General features: G+C 34.0%; 1 protein-coding gene across 6 annotated transcripts in view; it reads right to left on the reverse strand.

The window, feature by feature from the left end:
- CDH9 (cadherin 9) overlaps window positions 1-27,641 on the reverse strand; it is a 102,641-nt gene that overhangs the window by 20,153 nt on the left and 54,847 nt on the right. For 2 of the 6 annotated variants that reach the window (XM_080582243.1, XM_080582242.1), the window contains exons 3-5: window positions 25,547-25,841; window positions 5,004-5,123; window positions 2,607-2,774 (exon numbers count right to left, since the gene is read on the reverse strand). The exons of 1 other annotated variant lie outside the window; for it this stretch is intronic. In XM_080582243.1, coding sequence (XP_080438369.1) covers window positions 2,607-2,774; window positions 5,004-5,123; window positions 25,547-25,841 — 583 coding nt within the window. Of the gene's footprint in view, window positions 1-2,606; window positions 4,980-5,003; window positions 5,124-25,546; window positions 25,975-27,641 lie in introns of those variants that run through there. 3 more of the 6 variants (XM_080582244.1, XM_080582245.1, XM_080582246.1) reach the window with 3 other exon arrangements.

Raw genomic sequence — 27,641 nt, forward strand, 5'->3', positions numbered from 1 at the left:
TGAGTCTCTATCTTCAAATGTACAGACTAAGTACAAAAGAGTGTCACTGGAACTATCCTATATTTATATAGATGTGTAACAAAATGGAAACTAAAGCTTGATGCTAAATTATATTTGTTGTTACAAATTTGAGGCTGTAAGTGAATGATCAACAGTAGACTCTTTGGCTGCAATCCATACAAACTAAAATGCATGTTATTCCCTTAAAACAAGCAGAAAAATGGATGAAAGTTAACATTCCTGGCAGCTAACCATCAGTTTGAAGGCTAACTCAAATTCGAGGTTTGGCTGGTGAGCCAGGAATACTGTAAGAACAGATTTAATCATGTTACTTATGTCTTCTTCCAGAATAAATAACTCCCTTGAGTGTTTTTGCTTCTGAAAGCATTCCTTATTTTTGTGGTGCTGTGTGAGTGTTACACATTTTTGGCATGTGATATGGCTAGTTTAATATGGAGTACAACTGAATTCCAAATATGTAAGATTTTCATTATGGTGCCATTTAAATTCAGCTTAGGTCCATGATTTTGAAATGTGCAGGATCTGTGCACCTTTCAGGAAACTGAACAAAACAGATCAGTTCCTTCTTACTGCAGTCCAAACAACATGTATTTCACAGTGCACTCTGCCGTTTTTCATTATTCTATCTACTCTAAGAAATCAGTCTTTAGTTCTTCAGTGCTTTGTCATTATCTCCTGTTGCCATTCACCCTCTGCTTTTGGCCACATTTTTACTTATTGGTGCCTCATGTAAGAAAAAAAAAAAAAAGGAAAATAATTGGTTTTGGAAGGAGCAAATTTCCAGAACTAGAAAATCATTTGAAGGTATGACCCTGTTCATAACTATCTGAGATGATATCAAAACCTCTAGACGTTTCTATATATTGATTTCCCTGGAAATGTTGAAACCACCCTTCTGAGAAGAAAGAAAATGAACGGGAAAGGTAATCAGCAAAATGAAAATTACACCACTGAATAGATACTACAGCAAGACATCCATTGCCAACTTATGTGTTTCAGTGATATTCTATGTAGAAAATACACTGAATATTCTAGGAAGCATCAAATTGTGTGAATTTCTCTATAATTATGTACCAGAACCAAGGCTTTGAAATTATCAGGACTCCCATAGACTTCAAGCTTCAGCTAATCTTGGAAGAAGAGTATCATAAGGAATAAAAGCTAAAGAGATTGAGAACTTATTTTGTAGCTCTTTACATCATTTTATTTTTTAATTTTATTTTATTTTATTTTATTCAGCAACAAAGCTTACAATATGCTACACTGCATTCTAGTTTAGGTTCAAGAATTCCTATTTTCCAAAATATTGTGGGCTGTATCATGCTATACAGGAGTATCCTCTCCTGAAGTAAGCAGAAAGTTAAGTTAAAAATCATGGTGTGCATTTCCCATGTAAAGGTGATTTTCTGCAAGTAAACTGAATATTAATTCAAATTCTTTATGAAGCCCATACTTTCCTTCCCCTCTCTTCTTAAAAAGATGAATATGTTATGTTGAATAGAGGTTAAAAAAGTTATATGCAGCTTCAAGAATCCTCTCTAACCCATCTGTCAGAGTTTTCTAATATTTAGAAAAAATCTGTTCTAGGTTGACCTGTTTATACTATTTTGAGTGTACTTATTGCCATGGCACTGAAGTGTTTTTCAAGTTCCTGCAACTCAAGGAGAGTGTTTTTTAAATCAGTCTTGTTTGTTCAGTCTTTGGTGAATCGGTAAAGAGAGCCAGTCAGATCTCTATTCAGTGCCAACAAGCAATTCAAATTTTACAACGTGGATATTTTTCAACAGTCTCTGAACTGAGGCTGTAAATTTCTTATATCTGTAGCCTGTCAAGCAGTTATCAGACACTGATTATAACAACATGGAACTGGATTTAAACCAGTGGCCCAGGATGAAAGGATATGTAGTATATTGTGAAGCTTTCTGTATCATGCTGCTTTCTTTTGTTTGCCAAATTTATTCTAGAGATATTTTTAAAAATCTTAATTGTGTCAAATACAGGCTAGATTACCAAAAGCAGTCATCAACAAGAATCCAATGTAGATTACAAATACCTGAACCAAATGTATAGATTTCCAGCAGAGCATGACACCTGAACAACTCTGCCTGTGCAAGGTGGTACATTAGAAAATTTGGTGACATATTTGCCTAAATATGTGGGACTACAAGTGTCTCCAAAAACTGAACCCTAGATTTTGTGATTAATTTTATCTAATGGCTTTCAAAACCCTGTAGTTAGCCTAAGCTATTGTTAGAGTTAATGTTCCTGTGAACAGATTATAAAGGGGAAGAAAATTTTTCTTTGCAAGAAATACTTCAACATTAAGAAAATGTAGGCAAAGATTCCTATTTGCCTTACCAATGCTGCAGCATAAATAGACACAACAGTGGGCCAGTATTTGTACAAAAGTAAATTAAATAAATAAGGAGAGAGAGAGAGAAGAAGAAGAAGAAAAGAAAAAAGAAAAAAGAAAAAAGAAAAGAAAAAGAGAGAGAGGAAAAAGAAAGATCCCAGATGGCAACAGTGAAACAGCTGATTGTAAAGAGTTTCTTTAGAGAGCAACAGAACTCTTAGATGCTCCATACTCTGGGGGAATCGAGGTGGGTTGTCATTGACGTCAGTCAGTGTGATGTTCACGGTGGTGGTCCCTGATAGTCCTCCCATCTGGCCTCCCATGTCTTTGGCCTGGATGACCACTTGATACTGTTCCCTGTTTTCTCTGCTCATGTCTGGTAGAGCAGTCTTGATTATGCCTTGGAGAAATGAGAAAAAGGAGACAGAGGGGAAGGAGAAAAAAACATGACATGAGTTATCTCTGAGTTTTTAGATGGATTTAAGTAAGATCCTGTGCAGATGGTAATCCATAGGAAGCAAAACAAGGTATACTGCAGTAAACTTTTCGATCTCTGACTGATTTAATGTGATTTTAAGAAAAAGAGAAAGAAATATTACAGAGATATTATTCACTGGTTTTAATGTGCTAAATCAAGGTAATTAGGTCCAATGACAAAAATATTAATAAGTTTGTTGAATTAATGATTTTTTTCAACTACGTTCCCAGCTATTATTTTAATGCAATATGAAAGCTCCATCCCCAGTGAGGTTTTGATACTACAGCACAAAGTTGAACTCTGTCATGTCCTGGATTCATTATTTCAGACTGTAATAGATCCACAGATTTTAATGCCCAGTGGGGGCGATGGTAGTCATTGAGGGCTATAGCTAATAAAGAATTGGACAAGACTGTAAAACTACTGCTGGAAAGTCTTTTCTGTGTGCCTGATCTCAAGAATTTCATAAAATATATTTTAATTGTCTCAGACTCATTCAGCACACAAAAAGCATAGGAACTCCCAAGAGCATGTGTTTTAGGGATACAGAGCACAAAAGATCTTTCCATTAAAGTAGACACGTGCAAGTTTTCTTTCAGAAAATAAATGAGGATTTTCTGTATTTAAAAAGGAAGTCATTTTGCAAGGTTGAAGTGATAAGAACTTTATCTGATGAAGCAAGAGAATTTAAATACAAAGGATACTTTTACAAGCTTGGCTTGATATGAAGATTGTCCTATGTTTATGATTACATTAAAATAAATAAATAAATACATAAATAAATAAATAATCTACAAAACTCCTACTCTTAGAGAAAGAGAGAAGCAAACACACACACACAAAACAAAACAAAATGACAAAAAAAAACTTCTCTAGTCTAGTAGTTATAGTATATATCTCTGATCTAGGATTACTAGGTTGTGATTACCATAACTTGGCCTGGTAATGTAACATAAAAAAAGCAAATTGGATAAAAATGAAAGATAATCCCAGAATCAAAGATGAGCTCCCAAGTATCCCCTGCCTTGCCACCCACTGCCCTTGGTTAGTGACCTATACTTGTCCTGTTTGTGCCTGGTAAAGTTAAAAAAGGGAGGAGAAAAAGAAATAAACTTTAATCCTAGGCAAAAGAGTTATGTTCTCTTTTAAAACTCTAGCCATATGACTCTTATTATCCTGCAGGTATAATGCCCTTGCTGTATTACAAAAAGAAATCTCAATGTATCTCAAAAGAAATATCAATGTATCTCAAAAGTAAATTAACTATCATCTGAGCATGCTCATTGGATTAGGAACTTCAGGGACTCTGGACATAATTGCACTTAAATTCTGGATTCTTAAACTGAATAGCTTTATTTTATTTTTTATTTATTTATTTGTATAATATGCAGAAACATTCTAATGCAATGCCTTGTAAGTGTTATGTGCGCTAGGATTAGGTATCTGTTGTTTCTGTTTTTGTTGTTTTGTTTTGGTGGATTTTTGTTTGTTTGTTTGTTTGTTTGTTGATTTGGGGTTTTATTGGGCCATAATTTTGAATTCACAATGTTCACACAAGTTTTTCTTCTTTATGTCTGACTCTGATTTTCTGTATAACAGTAAAAAGGGATTACATCCATGCTCTAAAGCTTTAATACATTATTATTATTATTATTATTATTATTATATTTTTTTTGCTTCAATTCTAATTGTTGAGTATAGGGATCTGTCACAAACATTTACAGATAATTCATTTACATTTGGGGATTATTATTATTATTATCATTATTTTCCTTCTTGTCTGGAATTGTCAAAATATATATACATATTTTTTAACAGATGTAGCTCCCAGAAATTAGAGTAAAATAAACTTTTACTACATGACTCATTAGACCCTTTCCAATATTCTGCACACTTTCTAAACCCTTATAGTGCACATCTGTCTTCCAGAAGTCTTTTTCATACCAAGCTAAGCAGTTCTGCAATAATATTCTTTTAACAGAAAAGGTATATTTTTACTGATTACAATTTCCATTTGTAAAAAACTTTATCTGCTTCATGCCAAGTTATGCGATGCCATAAGCCTGTTGCAATATTTGAATACAAGTGAAAAGTGTCTTTGTCCTTGTATCCCCTCTTTGTCATTGCAGAAAACAGAACAGACATGTTCACCTGTTTCTGGATCCACTGAAAAATATGGCTGTCCCTGGAGGATACTGTACACCACTTTGGCACTGTTTCCATAGTTGGCATCATCAGCATCTGTGGCTGTCACTTGAATAACAGATGTACCTAAACGGGTACCAAACAAGGAATCAGAGAATTCTAAGACACAAGACACATTTCTTAGAAATCATTCACAATGGTTTCTGTACTGGATTCAATAAAGAAACAAACAGTATCCACTGGACAAATCCAGTGTTATCTTCCCCAGGCAAACAGTAAAATAAAGTCACATCTTCCTTATGACTAAAACTAAAATTGTTATCACTTAAGCTCCATGCTTCATTTAAACATCAGGAAAGGGCACATGTCTTTGAAACCCATCACAGTATTCATTTTCTTTCTGTAACCAAACAGTTTTAAAGATTGTTTTTTGGTAATAACTTGACTTCAGCTGAAACAATGTTATAAGTACTACTATGATTTTTAAATTTGGCTTAATAAATTAGCCTCCTTTTCTGACTAGAAGACAACCTCCAAATATCTGATATCAGGCTGAAACAAATATTATTTCTCATGCTATTTTTAAAGATTTTTTTTTAAATAGTTAAATTTTGCAATAACACATGCTGTTTTATTTTTTCTCCCTTGAACAAAATTATCCTATTACTTGGCAAATCATTTTCATTAAACCATAACTACATTTTTTCAGCAAACTTTTATTCTGCATGAAAAAGTCTTACCCAGATCCTGTGATTGCAATCAGGAGAACAAAAGCTATATGAGATCAAGAGTACTGTGAGCAAATACACTGTGTGTAGTTTATGGCTTAGAAAAAAAAAAAAAAACTTTTGTAAATCCCTATATAACAATAGGTAAAAAATAATAATTAAATAATTCTTGTGTTTTAACCTGGAAGGCAGCTAAGTGCTACACAGTTGCTTACTCACTCTTTCCATGTGGGATGGCGAGAGAATCAAAAAGGTAAAATTGTGAGGACTCCTGGGTTGAGATAAAGACCGTTTACTAGGTAAAGCAAAAGCCGCACAGAAACAAAGCAAAACAATTAATTCATTCGCTACTTCCCATCAACAGGCAGGTGTTCAGCCATGTCCTGTCCAGGGAAGCAGGGCTCATCATGAATAATGTTTACTTGGGAACACAAATGCCATCATCCCGAAATTCCGCTGCTCCCCGTCTCTGCTTCCCCCTTTCTTCTTTAACCCAGCTTTTATTGCTCAGCATGACATCACATGGTGTGGGACATCCCTTTGGCCAGCCTGGGCCAGCTGTCCTTTCTGTGTCCCCTCCTAGCTCCTGGTGCACCCTCAGCCTCCTTTCTGGCAGGGCAGCATGAGAAGCTAAAAAGTCCTTGGCTCTGTGCAAACACTGATCTGCAACAACTAAAGCATCAGTGTGTTATCACCATTATTTTCATCAAAAATCCAAAATGCAACATTGTGTGAGCCTATACAAAGAAAATTAACTCTGTCCCAGCCAAAATCATAACAATAATATATAAGATATACATAAAAACTGTTCTAAATATTGTAAGCAATTTTCAAGGTTTCAGGATACATTTTGCTAACACAATCTAGATCTGAAGAATGTTTGTGTAATTTCAGGCAGTCCAACAGCTAGAAGTGTTGATGGCTGACGGCTCTTTACCATATTTTCCGATGTGTATTTTTGGTGTATCTCACTTTCCTTATGAGAAAAATGTATAGTGAACAAAGTCCTATCACAGTGATATCACTTCCTTTTTTTTTTTTTTTTTTTTTTTTTTTTTTTAAATTCACCATTAGTCTCTCTAGATTGAAGTTCACCCAGTTAACTTGCAATCAAGTAGTCTTGATTAAAAACTTGGAAGATGTTCAGTCACTTATGAGTAATGGAACTGAAGTGCACCATCTCTACCGTGGCCATACCATGTATAAGAGGGATTGGGGAAAGCAGAAATACAGAGCAACCATGTCTTGTTAGATCCATGTGTTTTATTAGAGTACATAAGAGTTTATATATAATTTTACCTATATATCAGTAACAGTTCCCTCTATTTTACTTTTTCTGAACAACATGAAAAGAGGGGAGGGATACTTCTTTCTATACAACAAATCAGCAGAATAAAGTTGTAAAAAAGGCTTTGTCACAATTCATCAAACTCTGAAGTTCATTTTTGCAATCAGCAATCTAGATTATTTTTGGCTGGTTAAACAGAAGTCATCTGTGCACCAAGGTGAGCTGTAAAGATAATCCTGAAGCAGCGAATATTTAGGAACAAACTTATCATTAAGGGTCCAGCAGAACTGTTGATCTGGATGCAAAATGAAGACTATTTGAGGAACATAAAATTCCTTAAGTTCTATCTGCTTCCCTCCCCTCTTCTACCCCCTCCACCCCCCCCCCCCAAAAAAAAAGCAAAAAAAAAAAAAAAATATCTCACGCCTACTCATGTTTAACAGGGGAAGGAGAGCCACTATAATTGCTGGCTTCGTAAAAATGTACAACTTATCAGTAGGATCTTATATTGTGTGTCACTGTAGTAACTAGAAGTTAAACTTATTGTTCTCGCCTGATTTAGGCACTGTTTCAGGACGGACACAGAAATTTAGTATGGTCATAAAAACTGAGTGAACATTAACTTTCTTTTCCCAGCTTCCTGTTTTGCTGAAAGACAGAATGCTGAATCCTGTTTTGAAAGTGATGTTTTCTTTCAATGAAGGCATTCCAGAGCTCCGGGAAGTCTTTGGGAAATTTCTGTCTTTGCCTCATTGTAATATATATCTGCGTTTCCAGACGCTCAAATGCCATATAATATGGTTGCTGAAGAAAACTGATAAGCTGCAACCCTATAGAAAACTTGGAGGTCATTACAAATAGTTCAAGTGGATCTGATATAGAATGAGACCTCATTACAGTTTGCAAAATATTGATGTTTTCCTTTATTTGTCCAATTCTGTAGAGTGGTAAAAAAATAGTGTTATAACAGCTGCCGCTTCCTAGTAAACTAATAGTGCAACTGGGAGAAATGAATAACAGAAGCATATCCACAGAAAAATTAGTGTCGGAATGCAGTTTGCTCTCTTCTCTGCCAACAGTATGCTGTGTCATAAAGGAAGATCTTCATGGACTGTAGGCAATTCTTGAACAGCTAAATTTCTCTCAGATTTTGGGGTCAGAAATTCAACCAGAAAAGGCAATGAACTGAAGCAACTCTGCACTATCTATGAATTAATTGGCAATGTTGTGAAAATATTTGTATATTTTTTAACTGAAATCAGTTATGGCCTATTCTCACCCCCACCTAAATGATACCCACAGAATGTGGATTATTTTTTTATGTCTAGATTACCTCACAAGAAGTCTTTTTGCACACATTTGTCAGAGGAAGTCAGCATGATTTAAAATACAAACCAGGCTGCTATGTTAGAAATTAGAAGTTTCCTGAGATACTTCCACAGCTGAGCATGCTTCCAACCTCGACCATTCTGTGATTCTGTGAAATTGATCCTAGGTGGTGGGGGAAGGTGTTTTAACCTTTTTTTTTTTTTTTTTTTTCACCTTCCTACTGTATTTTAATTGTTAATAAATTAAATTACTCTTCCCCAAGTAGAGTCTGTTTTGCCTATGATGGTAATTGGTAAATGATTTCTTCATTTTGACCCACAAATTTTCCATTTTACTTTTTCTCCTATCCTGTTGAAGAGGAGTAAAAGAGTAGCTGGGCAGGCTTTTGGCAGACAGCCAATGTCAGACCCACCACACTAGCAAACTAGTGTGAAAGATGCTAGAGAAAATGTGAGAATGACCAGAACAGCAGTCTAAGGAATAATACAAACACTTGTCTACAAAACAAAGTGAAATTCAAACCAATCCTACCTAGCATGCCTATCCTTTCTCAGGGTGGGAGATAACTCTGAGAGTTCTCAAAAGGCATGTCTTATTTTCTTTATTTTTTCTTTTTGTTTGGTTTTGTTTAGATGGATTCTCAATATTATTTCTTTTCCCCACACAGCTTCTATATAATTTTGCTGTCCTTGTATCTCAAAGATTCTCCGTATATCTGTATGCAATGAACAAGGAATAACAGTGTGTTGAAAGTGTTGAATTTTCCAAGCTTTATGAGCAATCTAGCATCAGTATAGGTTTGTTGTTGTTGTTGTTTTTTCTTTTGTTCTTTGCTTAGATGGATGTTTGAGTCTAGAAGCTTAAGCACTCTGTGAAGAACGGAATCCTAATGTAAGGGTGGAAAAAGGCAGAAAGATAATTTTGAGGGTAACAGGAGAAAATACAAATCTAGGTTAAATCTGTGTGAGTAGTGTCTTTTTGTGATTGTGTTCTTGCGTGCATGTGCCTGGTTTTATGTATGTGCATGTAAGAATGCGGAGTCCAAAAAGGAAATCTGAATTAGACAGAGCATCACTCCATATCTAGGACTGTGTGATTCAGTGTCAGAATAGAGTTCCACTAACACAGATTTCTAGAACTCATGAGGAGTGGGATAAAATGTTGAAAAAGCAGTTGAAATTAGAATGATTTTCTGAATTGCGCTTAAAATGCTTTGTGTCTATGTGTTCTTCAGCCCTTGAAAGAGTCTTTGGTATAAGCAGGTCTCCTAACATGACACCAGAGTGCTTTGCATAGCAGATGTAAATATACTGCAGAGGATTGCTGTAGAGCAAAAGAAGTCTTCTAGTAAAATGAGATAGGTATACATTTTGCTATTTTTTTCATGTGAAGTCTTAATTTTCAGCATGTATCTCATGCATGTCCCAGCTTTCAGTTTTGAGGAAAAAAATGCAATGTTTGGTTTAGACATTGGTCTTCTAATATGAAGTTTTCAAAAAGCCATTTAAAATGAAAAAAAAAAAAAGGAAAATGTTGAAACAGAATGTTTTTGACATTATCAGACAGTTTCCTTTCTATTTTTTCTCAAGTCAACTTCTATCAAAATTAAAATTATTAAAAAGTTCTGATTTTTTACAGTGAATATGTACTTTTTTTTCCCTAGCTCTGTTTAAAAGAAAGCTCTACTCAAAGCAGAAAGGCTGCTTCATTTTCAGAAATAGAAGACCAGCTGGAGTAAGTGGAGAGGAAGGAAGGACTTTGTCTCCCTAAAGGAGAAGCTCTTGTGCTTGCTTCCTGTTTTCAAGCAAAATGACAATCTGCTGTTCATCAAGTTTATTCATGGAGAGAAGAGTTTAGAAGAGGACTATTTTCACAAGCTGAAAAGATCTGGGAGAACTCTGGGAAAATTCTGGAGGCAAAACTAGAAATTTTGTTCTGTTAAAATCTTCAAGAAAATAAGCAGATGGACAACTTACTTAGACAGCATGGATCCAGGGATTCTTTTCATCTGGACATACTGCTGAAGACGAGTGAAATTTTAAGTGAGCTACAGAAATACTGAAACATATTAAACCACTTTTATTTTGAGAGCAAGTTATTCTCTCTGAATAGATTGAGTTCGTGCTTTGGCAAGGAACTGGAGAAATTATGAAATGCAAGTAGTCACCTAGGCCTACAAATTCTATGAACCCATAAAATTCACCAACAGGATCTCCTTAGCTCTCCAGTTGGAGTACATCACATCAGACTACTTTCTATATAAAGGGAAGGGCTAAACATTGAGACCTAACCCTTATGTTTGGCTGGAAGACAGTTCCTATCTAGAAAGCTGAAGAAATAAGGAACAAGTTCGCTTTTTTGTACATGACCCCAGTTTAGGAGATATTTTGCTAGACTGCTTTTTCTTTGATGAAGAGAAGGCCAAAAGGTTGGTAGCATAAAAGGTTTGTAAGACCAAGAGAAAGAGTATAAACAGAAGAGGAGCAAGTGTCAACAAATAAATAGATAAATGATCTCAATTTAGAAGAGTAATAACTGGGCATGACTGAGAAAAACAAACAACAACAAAAACCAATTTAGAACAAAGAAGGTACCTGTGGAACAGCTCTCAAAGGAACGGTAACATTACATGGGAAAAAATAACTTAAAATGTAGTTCAGTTGTATATACTGAGCAGAAATAAAGAACAGGAATGAATAATAGAGAAGGTGGAAGGGTGGCATGAAAGAGGAGATGCAGTATTACATAGATTTCATTTTACCCAGTTGATGATTTTTAATAGTCCAACAATATATGTAAGGTGAAATTTCATTACACTTGAAAATATGCGGTCTCCTATTTTTCTGTACAGTCTCTCATAATGGTTGATCTAGAAGTCAGCTGATGTGCTAGCTCCTGCGGGTGGGTACTGTATGTTTGTTTTAGCTGCATCTTGATCTCCCATCCAGAAATCATAAATTTTGCACCGCTGTGGTGAACATAAATGGGCACTGTAATCCCTGCTAGTGAGACTAGAAGTAATTTATGAGAGATGCAGAAAAGAGCAGGCTATGCTGAGAGGTATAGCTTTATTTCTCAGAACTCTTTTCCTCTTCCTTTTACTCCATTACAGTAAAAACTCATGGGCCTTACCATGCATTCCAGAAATATGAGATTCTATTTGTATGAAGCTTTACTCTGGAAACAGTCCCTTGTATTATATAAACAGGGAAATAATTCTCATCATTTCTTGTGTGTGTTCTGTTCTGATGTTTCAGGGTTTTGTTCTTTCGTTTTTTATGATAAAATGAATTCACATTTTAGATTGTGTTATCAGGACTTGCATTAAAGAAGTACATGTTAATGATTGCCTCACTGCATAGGAAGAAGTAATGTGGCTAAACTGCTCTGGCTAATCTATTTGAAATGCTTTGTGGGGTAGATGCTTTTGACAGTGAATACAATACATACACCATTGCAAAATAATATCTGATATTGAACTGGAAAAGAATGTCTAAAGCTGAACAAAGCCTCTAGCTGTTGCCCTCCTGCTGTTCAATACCTTGATAGAGTAACTTTAGTTTCCCTTTGGTAGTAATTGTGACTGTGAAGTGCATCAGATGCCCTGCACGAGAATTTGAAAAGCATTATGGACACAATAAGAAATGGAAAACAGTAAAAAGAATGAGAAGTAATTTGTAGTATTAGTGAGTGAACAAGACTGTGTCTGTTTACTCTTTGAGGAATCTTCTTTTTTCCCCATTACCATAAAAGAAACAAGAATACTGGTGTCATCAAATGGCAGACTCTTTCAAGTGTTAATGTTGACTACCTTTCACATTGCTTTTCTTAGACTAATGAGGTATAGTATAAAGTGATCTGTCATCCATAATAAATGAACTGCAGCTTAGAAGTCTTTTCCATTTTGTTCAACATGCTGTACATACTTACAATTAGAAAAAACATTTCTTTTAGGCAGAACAAGTATTTGCAGTCTATGTTTAAATAACAAAAATGACAACAACAAAAAACCAAAGCAACAGCAACAACAACAAAATATAAACTCAGTGTTATTGTTAAAATTTCTATTCAAAATAATGACGAAACTCACCAGTTGCATTCTTCTGGGTTCGGAGCTGCTATGCATATGGCAAGGTTTACAACTAGAATTAATTGCTAATGAAAGAAATATATTTAAAGTGTAACAAGTGATGCTGCCAGTCATAGTAATTCAAGCACAGGAACTCTACCACTTAAACATTTCTTGAAAGTCTGGTTCCTCTTTACGGTTAAGAACTGGAGATCTTGGCCCTTTTCTCCCACCTTAATTTTATTTATTTTTTCAGCTGTTCTTATGAGAAATTCAGGAAAAGTTTGCTTCCCCTTGATCCTGCTAGGAGAAGTAGTACCTCCTAAAGGCTAAAACATGTTATTTATTGATTAAAAATCCTGATTCATACACAGAAGCTCCAAGCAAGTTTTCAGGTATATTTATAATTTTTAATTTATAAAATAATGAAGTAATCGGAAAGATTCTGATTCTGAAGTAATCAGAAGAAAGTCAAAAAGTAAATTTAAAAGAAAAAAAACTCAATAATTGGCATTTTTTGGACTAAACTTTGAGTTTCCATTATATATTCCTGTACAGTTCTGTATTTTACCCTGTAGTATAGACAGGTTTGTGATGCTTTGGGAAGGAACAATTAAGCTTCCTGTACCTATGTTTCATTTGCTCCTTTATATTGAGCTTGGCTTTTGTATCTCTTTATTAGACTTTACAGAGTGTCTTCACTATGGATTTCTAAGTAGGGGACTAGAACCCTCCTCTCATGTGCAAACTCAAAATTCTTCTGTAATAGAAGTAAATAGCAATCTTAACAGAGTTTCTAGCTTTTGCCAGCTGCACAGACAAGTGTGATCAGAAACTGAGTGTTAATCTCTCTTATGACCATGAGAATGTAGTACATTATTATTCAGACAGCAGGCTGGCCTCAGATTTATTTGATTTTGGGTGTTTCTATCACCTGCGGGAACTTCTGGTTGGGTGGTGGTAAAGTCTGCCTCTTTAGTCATTAAGAAAGCTGTGGAAAATAACAATTTCCTGTGAAAATGTAGTAAATGAATAAGTTATTAAGAAACACAAATTTACATCAGTTTAATATGTGCTTCATGAAAGCATTTTGCTTCTATACTTTTTAGATACTGTGAATGTTGTCTGTAGAAATAATAAAAAAGAATAATTTGAAAAAGAAATAGAGGCTAAAGCAGAGATTTTAACTCTCAAGACTGTTATTATTTCTATATATTTTGTTTATCTTCAAAAGAGCTCAGTTGTCTGCCAAGCAACTGACATGCACAACTGTTCTGCTAAAGACTGCTGAGTTGTCAATTGATCATAAGTACATTGGTCAATGGTTGCAGGGATATGATCACAGTGAGTGATTTAAAACCTCATTGATTTGAAAAAAATCTTGTTGGAAAAGTTTAAAGGTACCGATTCTGAACTACTCGTTTTGGAAAGACTCATAGCCTGAGCTGGGCCTGAGCCTGAACTCTCCAAACTTTAAGATTCCAGAGTGTCTAGGTCTCAGTGAAAATTAGTTGGATATATGCTCTTAAATAGATGATTTATCTTCCTCAGCTACACGTGTTCCAGACACATGGTATCTTTTAAAATTGTATTCATGAACTCAGTTTTCATGTATTCATGAACTCAGTAATTCATGAATTAGTTTTCTGGACCATGAAATATAAGACTTTTTTTACCAGACCTCTCTCTTACTACCTTACTGCACTAAAGAGGTGGTTAATATTTAGATGTCTTTTTACACAATTGTCATTTATTTTGACTTTATGATGAAATAAGCCTATTTAATTAATTAATTAATTTATTTATTTATTTTACACCTCCAATATACTGTGTACATAGCCTTATTTATCATTTATCAATCATTTATCGTTTATTATTTGCCTTGGGGTAGAATGAAGCAACTGTTACTGCTACTGAGTTATCTTGCTGACAGGAATCTGATAGGAAACATTCTGCTACATGCAGGATATTCACACACATCTGTACATACTTTTGTGGACAGCACATTAGATTTGTTGTGTTTAAAAAATAATAATAATAATTAAAAAAACAGTTGTGAGCAATATCTGTTTTAAATATGCAAACATAACCTTTGTAACAAGTAAAATTGATACTTTCAGACAGCTTACTAACGCTCAATCTCAATTTCACAGTGTCAAATATATATGAGATTGTGGAAAAAAAAAAAGCAATTCTGGAAAGTATTTTGAGGCATCTGTTAAGATAGCAGATAATTAAGTTTGAGCAGCAGGATTACTGCCATTGTGAAACTTGTAGATGTGTTTTTCTAGATATTCAGAAAAATAAAGTAATTGAATGAGAAATGCTACGAGCTATCTTGTTCTATGTACTTAATAAATGACGAGCATCAGTGGGAACAATACAGAGTAATTTTCAGATAAGACTGTCCAGAATAAGCTTTTTCTTACCTTCAGTGTCTTAATTCTGTGAAGATTGACAGAAAATTTCCAAACTAACTATGTGATTGACAAGAAGGGAAAATGATGACTTATAGAATTCACGCTGAATCGTTAACTGAAGGAAGAAAAAAACTCACATAGTATCTGCCATTTTTATGATTTATCTTGTGTCACTAGAACCTTCTTTTCATCAACTTTCATGCCTATTTTCACAATTTAATTGAAAAAAAATCATATTTTATTTCTGCAATTAATATAAGCACATACATTATATATGTATGTATATATATATACATGGGCATGTTTTAAGTGAGAAATTACTGATTTAACAATATTTTAACTACCATGGGCAGACATTCTGAGTCCTTACATCTCTGTAGGAAACCATTTTCTAGCCTCTTTTAAGGAGAACAGTGGACTTCTTGAGGAGTCGTATTTCATTCTTGAGATTAGTACACTTAGGCTGATGTAATGCTGTAGCAAAATGATTTGTAGTAAAACTAGTCCTAATAATTCTGATTCATATGAGATAAAATCTTCAATTCCCAGTTGCTCTTCTAAAATTGAGGGTCAGTGGTGGAGAGGGATATATTATGAAATGAGGTACACAAGATAAATAAAGGGAATCTGGACCTTTGCTTTGTGACGGACTGATCTGTTTGATAAGACTGTTACATCTTTGGAAGACTGAACATCATGTTAAAACATCTTTATGTATATTGAGGTTTCGGCGATGCTTTGTTACTTGGATTAATATAATAATACAAACTATTGTTGTAATTTATTTTACAACCAAATACAATCCCTTGCATCTTATTTATACATTCTGGAAACACTTAATTGTTATAGAGAAATCTGGTGGGGAAAAAAAAAGCCCCCTGTCATTGTGTTTTACTTTCAAAATAAACATTTTACACTCAACTGCATAACATTAACAACTAAAAATGTATATTCAAGCATCCAGAAAGCTGCCTTTGCTTTTAAAAAGGACTGAAAGCTTCTATGTTCAGGAGATTAGATTAAGTGAGCATCCTAGATGTTTGCCCTTATGCTTTAACAAGACAGAAAATAATTAGTTACTTCTAAATACATTTTGTAAATTTGTTTTATTGCTACATATAACTAATTCTCAGGCAGATTTAACTTAGATCTAGTCATCTTCAATTAATGACTTAGATTTGTGTCCAGCCTGCTATAGATCTAACATCTGAGAAATCCCACTCTCAAAAATTTAAATGAAGATTTTTATTTTTTTTTCAGACAGATTTCATAAGTAGCTTAATTATACGGTATTAGGAAATAAGAAAGAACCCTGTGCATTAGCATGATATAAATGGAGACTTTAATGTTTTCACTTTAAACAGGAAGAAACCTACAGTTAGACAACAGATTACCTCCTCCATACTATAATAATAACAACTTGCTTATTTTAATGTTTGCCATGTTTTCATTTCAATAAATGATATAGCACACCTGTGTCTCTATTTGACATATTCCTTCTGATAGAAGCACAGGTGTTCCTGACATTAGTAATGTCAATTAGTCCCAGCAATTCCTGTCCTTAGCACCAGCAGTTCAGTTGCTGCAGGTTCCAATATGGTCATATAAATGTGAGAAAGGGCTCACTGCACCTGTTATACTGAAGCCTGTCTTGAAAGAAGCAAAATTATCTATACTTTCAACAGCCTGTATGGGAGTAGATTAGGTGCATGAAAGCTGACTTTATGCATAGGAACTCAGTATTTACTGTCACTCTGTAAACAGGTTGTGCATGCTTGTGAAGAGTAATCCATGTTTTTATCAAAGGATGTAAAAAGGGTGCATGGTTGTATCAAAAGGTATGTATACTGTCTGAAGAAACATTGCTGTTCCTTAATATTTTCAGAATATCATTGAGATTTCTACTTTTTAGATGTGAAGCCATGAAAGATGAAAGGGCCTTGGTTTAACATCCTATCTGAAGGACAGCATCTCTAGCAATGCAGAACATATCCCATTGTACTGCGCTGCAGTGTGAGCAAAAGTGCTGATGTAAAGAATTCAGACCCATTATGCTTTTCTTCAGAGATTAATGTGTTATAGCTGAAAAACTACTGAAATAAAAGGAAGTAAAATGGGCATATCAAATAACTTTTAGTTTAAGTATGATATGAGTTCTTTTAGTGCTAATTTCAAGCTCTAATCTAGAGAGGTCCAGACCCTTTTTTAAAATTATTTTTTAGGTACACAGATAATGGGAAATAATACAATGGTTTCAATAAAGTAGCCTGCTGAACAGTATTGCACTGAATCCTTTTGGAGAGAATTAAAGGGGAGCCACGTTTAACCTATCCCAGGCATGAAAATTCCTTGGCAAGAAGGCTGTCACTCCAAGAGTGCTGCAATGTAGTGTAATGGGCCTGGCTGGGATGGAGTTAACTTTCCCTGCAGCAGCCCATACAGTGCTGTGCTCTGCACTTGTAGCTAGAACAGCACTGGTATCACACCAGCATCGTGTCTACTGCTATAATGGCACTGCATCAGGACTCCATCTAACCCCCCCAGAGCCAGCAGGCTGAGGGTGGGCAAGAGGTGAGGAAGGAACATCACCAGGGCAGCTGACCTAAACCAACCAAAGGGGTATTCCATACCATATGATGTCACACTCAGCCATAAAAGGTGGAAAAAGGAAGAAGAATGGAGGGCTGGGCTTTCATGAAAATGTCTGTCCTCCTGAACAACAGCTACGTGTGTTGAGGCCCTGATTCAAGGATGTGGCCAAGCATTGCTTGTTGGTGGGAAGTATGGGAAGTAGAGAGTAATTTCTTTCCTCTGTACTTCCACACATCCTTTGCTTGTTTTTCTTTTTTTTTCTTTTTTCTTTTTTTTTCCCTTTTCCCCTTTCCATTTTCCCTTTAGATAAATTATTTAATTAATAATAATTTTCCCTTAATAATTATTTTTCCTTTAATTAAATTATCCTTATCTCAACCCATGAATTGTTTCTTTCCTTTTCTTCTTCCCCTCTTCTTCTGAGGAGAGGGAGTAAGAGAGCGGTTGTGGTGGAGTTCAGCTGCCTAGCAAGGTAAAATCACAGCAAGTAGATGAACATATAATCTTTCTCTGATTGATGGGAAACTGAGACATACAGAAATTAAAGTTTGTGATCACTTCAAAACTACATCTTCTAAGTTTAGGCCAGACAGTTTACAAAGCCTGAAACCCTATACAGTGCTTTAAAATCCATCTATCCAGCTAATTGCTGTATCTGATCTGCTGTCATATTATCTCTTCCTATGAGAAACAGAGTAGGCCAGAATGTCATGAAGGGCTAGCAGCTGCATGTTTATGGGAGCTCAGAGGAGGTCACAAAATTGGCAATGAGTTGGCAGTGGCTCAGTTCCCACAGGACAGAACTATGAAAAGTATTTACACCTTACTGTGTTTACAGCAACCACTAGGTACCTTTCTTTGCTGACAACAGTTCTACAAAAGCCCCACTTCTTCTAGCACCAAGAGTGAGTGATTACTCACACGGAGTTAACAGATGGCTCTGGTTTTCCAATTGAATTTGCTCAGAGTTGTGGTATCATAAGGAACAAAATTAAAAAAAAAAAAAAAAAAAAAAAAGCCTGTACAGAAGATCTAAGGATTTTTTAACTGAAGAAAAATGAATAGATCAAGTTAATTTTATCTACAGCTACCTATGAAAGAGTCTCTCCTGCCTTTTCCAGCTGTACTTTTCTTGCATGCTCCTGTCACTTTCTGAGCACCAGTTCTGGTACTCATCTGACCTCATGCGATCTGATCCAGGGAAAAAAACGAGCAAAACTCGTATTGAAATTGAATAATCCTTCTTTTTTTTTCCTGATGATTTAGCTCTTTACGTTTTTTTTTGGTTGTTGTTGTTTGTTTTGTTTTGTTTTTTGACAGTGGGTAAGGCATAAGACAACACAACTAGGAGCAGAGATACAGTAAAAGAGCTGCTCCTTTAGATTGTAGCTCAAGATCTGTTTATCTGTAATATGAAAATGTACATCTTAAGACTAAAATATTTGAATTCTTCAGGGGCAATAATTTGAATTTTATTTACGCTGATTTTTGTTCCTCATTTTTCTGAATGTGCAGTACTTCTCAGTTCTGCTTCTCAGTTCTTTCAAATGCAATATTAATATATTCTGTATAGACTTTAAAGGAACTATGACATTTCTGACAACTTATGAGGAATATCCTGAATTGTATAGACATAATTTATTTCAATATTCTCTTTACCTTTGTATATTTTTGCATATGTACATAATATATTGTCCTTTTCATCCTGATAGTTTATTGTAAGAAACTCTTATTTCATATTTTCACACTTATTTTGTTGAAAGGGATCATTTTTTTTCTTATAAAGACATGTATAAAAAATAATAAAGAAGATAAATTTTAAAGGGTTAAAAATAGTGCCTTTAAATAAAAGAACCCTGGATAGATTCTGACGATTACAGAGGTTTTGAAATTCTTTAGTTTTAGTGTTAAATGCGAACAGACATATAGAAGGTACACTAGCTGCAAGATTTCTACCATTGTGCTTAGTTTGTCTAAAGGAATTCTAATGCTGTATTTTAACTACAGAATGTAAAATGTGGACTTGTGGATAAAACATTTATTTGAAATATATCTTGCTTCTGAAGCTAACACAATAATTCATTTTCTAAACAGAGTATATGTTAAAAATTGCCATTCTGAAATCTTGCAGATTAGCAAAATATTATTAGTATGCTTGTGACAAAGTCAAGACAGTCATTCATAAACTTGTTTATACGCATCTGAAACTAGGGAAAATATGCAGACGAGAAAATATAATTATATCCTGCTGAAAAATGAAAGATGAGAACTGCCTCCATTTAGTCATCTATATACATCTGTAGATTAATACGTACTGATATAAGCAAATTCTAAAATAGAAAATTTGATGGCTAGTGTATTTCATTCAATTGGTTTTTTTTGTTGTTATTGTTTTTTTTTTAATATACCATAAAGTCTGCTTGATCTTGTAAGAGCTTCCAATATGAAATGAAAAACGTTTCTTTAGAAATGCATGTTTATGATTATGTGATACTGAAAAAATAATTTAACTAAAGTATATATCAGATTGTAGTCCTTTTGAAACCCATTAGTAGTTCTGGTATGTAATATTCTCAAGAGATACTACAGAAATAGAGAACAACAATACTGGAACTTCTAACACATCATTGTATAACTGATGTTGTACCATACATAGCACTATAATAAAAATGGCAGTAGGAATGCATATTACCCTCCGTGTTTTACTTCAATTTTATCTCTCCTTGTTTCTCTTTGCATGTATATATTATACATACATCTTTTATTTAGTATTGCTGTTAAATACATGGTATGTGTAACTTATATGTATGTGGTAATCCTGTGAGCTTGAGTCTAAAAAGGCCATATCTATATTTCATATATAATGTCCCTCTGTCAAACTTAGCTATCCAGCAATATACCAAAAGTTGTTTCATGGGAAAATTATCAATTTTAATTTTAATAATTTAAAACCATAGAATCATAGAATGGTTTGGTTTGGAATGGACCTTTAGAGAGAGATCATCTCATTCCATGGGCAGGGAGACCTCCCAGTAGACCAAGTTGCCCAAAGCTGCATCCAATCTGTCCTTGAATACTTCCAGGGATGGGGCATCCATAGATTCTCCATGCAACCTGTTCCAATGCCTCACCACTCTCATTGTGAAAAATTTCTTCCTAATATCTAATCTAAATCTACCTTCTTTTAGCTCAAAACCATTATTCCTTGCCCTATCAATACACTCCCTGATAAAGAGTCATTGTCTACCTATACATTATACAAACCTTATCATGTAGAAATTCTGAATGATGAGGTGCCTTATTTTTGGATTCATAATACTCAGAAAACAGCAGTGGAGTTAAGTATGAAGAAGTGAATATTAATCAAAATTAGGTATTATCCCTTGTCTTAATAGGATCAATTCAGAGATTAAAAATGTGTTATGAAATACTTATCAGGCAAGTTAAGGATGTTTAATGAGAAAAAAATAGTAAGCCTTACCTATTAAAATTAGCAAGGCATGTACAGGAGGGTGTAATAATATTGACCCAGGAGCCAAAAGAGATTGAACTCCATAGGACATCACATTGCTATCTTACCTCTTTAAAATTTCTTAAGAACTTCTTTATATCCTGAGAAAAGTGTTTTTCACAGTGAGGTGTGGAGTTCTTGTTTTATTTATTTGTTTGTTTCTCTCTCTTTTGTTAGTGTTTGGATGGTTGGTTTTTTAAGTAATCTCACTTCACTTTGACAAATACTTGGATCAAAGCTTGTACTGTTGTAACATATATTTAACCCTATATATATTGCCCCTGAAGAAAGCCTCAAAGTTAAAATCAGTATATTTTAAGCATGATTAGAGTACTTTTCCTTTTGCATAATAAGGGAATTAAAAGAGTATTCTCACGGCACAAAACATGTATTTAGCTATTTAGTATTTAGTATGTATGTAGTAGTGTATTTAGTATTTATGTATTTTGGTATTGCATTAATTTAAAATGCTGAACATCTTGTGATCCCTTACTTTCATTATTTTGTTTTTATTACCTTTTATTGTTCTAAAATATTTATTCTCATTTTTGGGACTACTTTTTCATTAAACCAGTTTGCCTCATTTGACACAAACCTCAGCACTCTGTAATTCTTCCAGTCAACTCTAGCACTCTTTACAAATATAGTTACAGCAGTTATTGTTTATCAGTTCTTCAGCATAGTAGCCAATTTTAATGAGAAATTCCATGTTATTGAGTTTTAGAGTCTACTAAACTTTCTCATTTAATTTTTTAAGTTAATATCTCTGTGAACATTTAGTGTGATCATTTCCATAAAAGCCATTGCAGTCAGCTCACTTCACTATTTTTGATTGCTTCTAGAATTAAGTTTGCTACACAGCATTTTAGGTATACCCATAATGCTGCTGGGGATATGATTGGATCGCATTTAGGTATAGCCAGGCTAATTTACATACAGCTTGATGGCTGCAGTGTAGATGCTGCAGCACAGTGTTAACACAAACTAATGCACAAATATGAATTCATGTTCCCTTCTGGGCTTGGATAGGCCATGATGAAAATCCGTGTTACACTTTCACTATTCTTACTGTCAAATGAGAAAAATATGAGTGAGTTTTGCTTATTGGTACTGAAAATCACACATTTTGTCAGAGGTGTTGACTTATCTTTTTCCCTTGTGTGCTCTAGATCTAGTTATTCGAAGAAACAGTCACACAGCAAGAAATATATAGTATGACATAGCATTTGAATAACAGATACACAAGAAGCTGGAAACACTGTTAGCGATGATTTCATTTCAATTTCTCGATCATAATGAATTTTTCCTTAGCTTTCATAAATATCCTCAGTCATATTTGTTAACTTCAGTAATAAAGATAATAAATATAATATATATATCTTTAGATTTAAGACACTAAATTGGAATTGGAAGAAAGAAGTCAACAACAGGAAGAAACTAATTTTTCCAGAAATTTTTGACTTGATCATTGTGAATGTATTTGTTAAATGCATTTAAAATCATTATAGTGTACTTGTATGGTTCTTTCCAGTCAAAAAAGTTATTTGGTTAAGCATGCAAGGATCTGTGTACATAGTCATGACAAATCACTTTCATTATCCTAAGTGTTTGTAGCATGTAATGTAGTACTACGCTGACTTTTTTCATTCTATATAGACATAGTAAAGATGATTGCCCTGTGCTAGGGGTTCTTCCTTTTATTTTGCAATTCTTATTCCCTTCCATTTGTTATAGAGGGACTTATAGGATCAAGATGCAGTTTATTCTTTTTCTAAACTCTTCTGTTCTTCTGGACTGTATTTTTGTCACCCAGTCTCTCTCTCTCTCTCTCTTTTTTTTTTTTCCTTCCATTTTCACCATATTTTTTGTCCTTTTCCTTTCAGTCATACTTACCTTCTCAACAGCAATAACCCTACCAAATATTGATCTCTCAATAATTTCTCTGGATAGGTTTTTCTTCCCTCACCACTTATTTTTCACAACCCTCCAACATCAAGAACCATTTTAAGTTCTACAGTCCAGAATATACTTCCTTACCAAACTCAGCTATCTGACATCCATCTAATCTACTAACAGCCGTATATGCCAAAAAGCACTGAAAAGACTAAGTGCTGAATTTTAAAGAACCTTCCTGCATAACTGACAATTGACAATTTTGTAAATTTGTGATGTTCTGCAACACTACAGAAAAAAATAATTTGGGTTGCATATCTAGACAAAAAAAAAAAAAAAGTAGTTGTTAATTAATATATATCAAATGAATTATAATTGCTTAAATATCATTTCCATAATGTGTTGGAGAATTTCTTAAGGAATATCTTACAGTCTGTGGAAACTTTGATCCAGGAGCCATTTATGTAGCCACTGCTACGCTATTTCAATTTTGAGTCTAATTTTTGCCTCTTTCTCTTTTTCCTTCTTTTCCTTGTGTTCTGTTCCATATACCACTTAGTTCTAATTTGCTGACCTACAGTAATCTACCATTCTTTTATGTAGGTATTTCAAGAACTACGCTATCTGTATTCTGTATTTTATGTGTTCTGTTTTGTACTTCATGGGATGGTTTACTTGAGCACCATTTGTATACAATTTGTAAATTGTATTACATTTAGGGGATGAATCTCACCTTTTTATTCCCAAGTCATTTTTCTACAGTCGTGGCATCTGCTTCCTCATCTGGAGGAATGGGGCAAAGGGATTCCAAGGGGGAATACCTTATTGTATTTTTTATCTACTTATATGTACATCCAGACTGTTTAATTAGCATACTTATGACTGACTGGAGAAATACAGAATTTCTGCTCCTTAAATGGACTGATCGGAACTTGGCTTCTTCTTCGCTGCTACTTTGAGAAATTAAAAAAATACTTTCACTCACACATATTCAAATGCTAAAAAATTATATTCCAGTGTAATTTTTATAGTCACTAATGCAAATGTATACAAAGCATAGCAAAAAGTAACTCACGTCTGTTTTTTTGCCTCCACATTGGAAGCTAAGAGCCTTTTTTTTTTTTTTTTTTTCTGTATAAATCCTTTATCTTTGATGTTATCTTCCCAGCAAAACTCCTCTTTACTGGGGTCTTTTATGGATGTTTTCTCAGCTTAAAATACATAATATATTTTATACATTTGTGTATACATGTGCAAAATACATTTGCACTCATTTTCATTATCATTTGTAGACATTTCATAGACTTTAAATTTCACAGACAATGCCAAGGCACTAGGTCTTATTCTATTCTCTTTTATTCATGCTTCTCCATTGATTCTAAGGAGACTGGACTAAGCAATAAGGTTAAATATGAACATCATGCTTTTTACCTTATCTATTCCAACACAGTTCCTTTCTTACAAAAAAAATATAAATACATAAATAAATTTCAAAAAATCAGACTAAATATGACCAGTACAATGACAATATTTTTCCTTCATAGATCATCAGGAAAGTAAATTCTGAATTCTGAAAAGATTTCTCTATTTCCATGTACCTTTAAAAGAACCATTCTTTGACTTTTCACATCATACATAGTATTGTAGGAATTCCATTTTCATGATTAAAAAATAGAGTCAGGTTCTATTATGCTTCTACTACTCTCAGTGGTAATTATTAGCTTATTTAAAATATTTTGCATGTATATTGGCCATAAATGTTGATTGTTATTTTCTTGTCTCTCTCAGCAATGTCATCATCCAGGGCTGATTTTGGAAACCATTGCACTAATTCATGATAAGTAAATAACTTGAGAATTTCTCTCTCATTTTTTCCCCATAGCCCAATGTATTTTATGTTTACTCATCAGAGAGACTGGCTGTACTATAAACAAGTAAAGAACTTAGGTAGGTGATCGTGATTACTTCTAGTGAATGAATGCTGGTGAATATTATCTATCCCATTACATTATCTGAACAAAACTCAAAGAATTATTTTACTATGGAGCTATATTTCTCACCCAAATTCTAATGGCATTCCACATTTTTACTTTTCAATCCAGCAGTTGTGAATAGTTTTAAGCTTGTTATTTATTATGAAAAAAAAAATCATCTTAAAACAGTTCTTCAGGAAAGAGGTTCATAAGTTTGGTATCTTAAAAATAATAACAATAATGTTGATAACAAAGTAAAAAAACCAACAACCACGTAAAAACTAATTCCTTGGTACTTGTAGGAAGATATTTTGCATCATGTTGATATATGAATTGATTTGGATACTTACATGCTTAAAGTAGTTTATATCTAAAGGTACAAAAAGGTTTGGTAAATTATACTTTGTAAATACAAAGAAGATATATTTTATGGAAGTGACATTCTCAGCTGTGGCAAAACTAACTTTTAAGACAACTGTATGTTACATTTCATGCTGGTACCTGTGGGCTTAAAAGAGTGAAGAGTAGCCTATAGTATGGAAAAAGGATTGAATGGTGGATGAAGATGAAACAAATAAATAAAAGTAGAAAACAATCATTTATGATACGTTACTGGCAACCAACAGAAATTATTCATTGAATATTCTCAGAAGCTTGTACCAAGTGCCTCAAACAAGAAGTTACTTAAAAGTTCCAAATCAACCCAAACTTTTTTGGATTTTACATAAGGATAAGTTTTTACCTACCAACTCCAGACATCTCCGGAATGCTGGCAGTGTACATGTCCTTGGTGAATTTTGGTTCATTGTCATTAATATCGTGGATTTTAATGATAAATTCAGACTCTGGCTCCACTTGTCTTCCAGTCTTTCTGTCTATAGCCTTGGCACGTAGCACATACAGGGACTTTTCTTCTCTGTCCAATTTCTTTGCAGCATGAATATCTCCTGTATTTTCATCTATAATGAACAGACTGCCAGCCCCATCTCCTGTTAATATGTATTTTAAATTTCCATCTCCTTTATCTTGGTCAGTGTGTAGCTTCAGGGAGGTAGAAAAGAAGAATTCTATAAATATATGTATTATTATTACAGACCAAATCATTCAGCATATATGAATAAGTCTGTACAATCTTGACTGTAATTGGGGTCAGCAGTGGTTATCTTCTGTTTCACTGTTGAAAAAATTACAAAATTGAGACTCAGTCATACACAAAAAATAGCTGTAAACAAATTTGTAAAGACATGAGGGGACGTAGAAGATATAGAGTAGAAGTTATGGAGTAATATTCAAAATTACTGTAAAACAAAAAATATTTCTTTCAATAACCTGTCCAGAAACTGATAGAAGTCTCATTTTTGAAGATGACATGGGGTGTAAAAAACTCCCAAGTTTCTATTTGGAGAACATAGCCTGTTTTCCCTTTTATTGACTATTGATAATGCACCCAGTTGTCCTGTAACAAGGGACAAGGATTTGGGTCTTAAGGATAACAGCTTTTGAACTTATGTCACTTATAAAATCACTTATAAATCACTTATAAATATTCTGATTTAAACATCTTGTGTTTTAACCCTTCCCCCCACCTTTTTTTTTTTTTTTGAAACATCTCACCTCAGTTAATTACTTCCTTCCTTCTAGTCCTCTCCACATGGGAGGAATAATTCTCAAGAACACTAGGAGGTAAATTTTCAAAGCATTGAGTGGGGTTTAACAGCCTTTTTCCTAATACACTTCTCCATAAGAGTTCAAAACTGTATCTCTGTGAACTTACAGGCACTGATTCATTGCCATATAATGCCATTATGAAAAAGTGCTTAAAAACAGCCAAAGCAAGGCACTGAAGCTGACCCAGGCAGTAGAAGTTCTTATGGAATGCTCTTTTCTTGAATTCTACTTCTATAATTTCATTTACAGGGGCACAATTCCATTTTATCTGTGGTATGTTTTCCTCAGATATATGTTTACTGTCACATTTGGCCACAGCTCAGTGACCTGAGTGTTTTTCAAACATGGATAGAAAGAATCTCAACTCAGTACTTCTTTGTTTTCTCTGAATAGAACAGTATGGTGTATCAACGACCTGGAAAAATATTGTTGAGTATCAGTGAAGGTTTTAATCTAGTTTGTCACGAAAGCCAGAATAGTTACTTTATGCCACTCTTTTCCTTGTTTCTCTATTTCTGTCAGTGCTTATCCCCATGTTTCATAATTAAGCCATTGCATCTTTCTATTACTCCACCTATATGAAAGGTGATTGTGGTGGATTTTGTTAAATTCTTTCACTTTTATTTTTTTCCTCTGATTTTACACTGTAGCCTAAAACTATTCACCATATGTGATCTGATTATTCTTATGTTAGAAATAAGACTATCAGATGACTATCAGATGACAGTTTTAGCACTTGTATTCAGTGTACATCTGTATTAAACCTCTGAAGATTCTTAAGGATTAAATACAGAGTGTTGAAAGAATTTAATAAGACGTGCATACAGCACTCAAAAAACAAAAACAAACAAACACAAAAAAACAACACCTCACTGGCAACTTGCCAGCTCTACAGGTAATACAGAGAAAGCAAATTTAACAAATGTACCTTGACACAGAATGTGGAGCATTATGTAATTAATTTGCAGAGTTCAATAAAAGTATTTGATTATGATACATACTTGCATTTTCAGGAAAAAAAAAAAGATTTATTTGCGTATCAGGTATACACAGTATAAATATATATAGTGTATTTCTTTGGGTCAGATGATTTTGTCTTGTGCCACACAGCACACTTTTCTGTTCACTAGGAAAGAGTGTACTTTCATTCTTGTTGAGATATTCTTCATCATG

Source organism: Anser brachyrhynchus, assembly GCF_964034855.1.
Source record: "Anser brachyrhynchus genome assembly, chromosome: 2".
Classification (NCBI taxonomy): Eukaryota; Metazoa; Chordata; class Aves; order Anseriformes; family Anatidae; genus Anser; species Anser brachyrhynchus.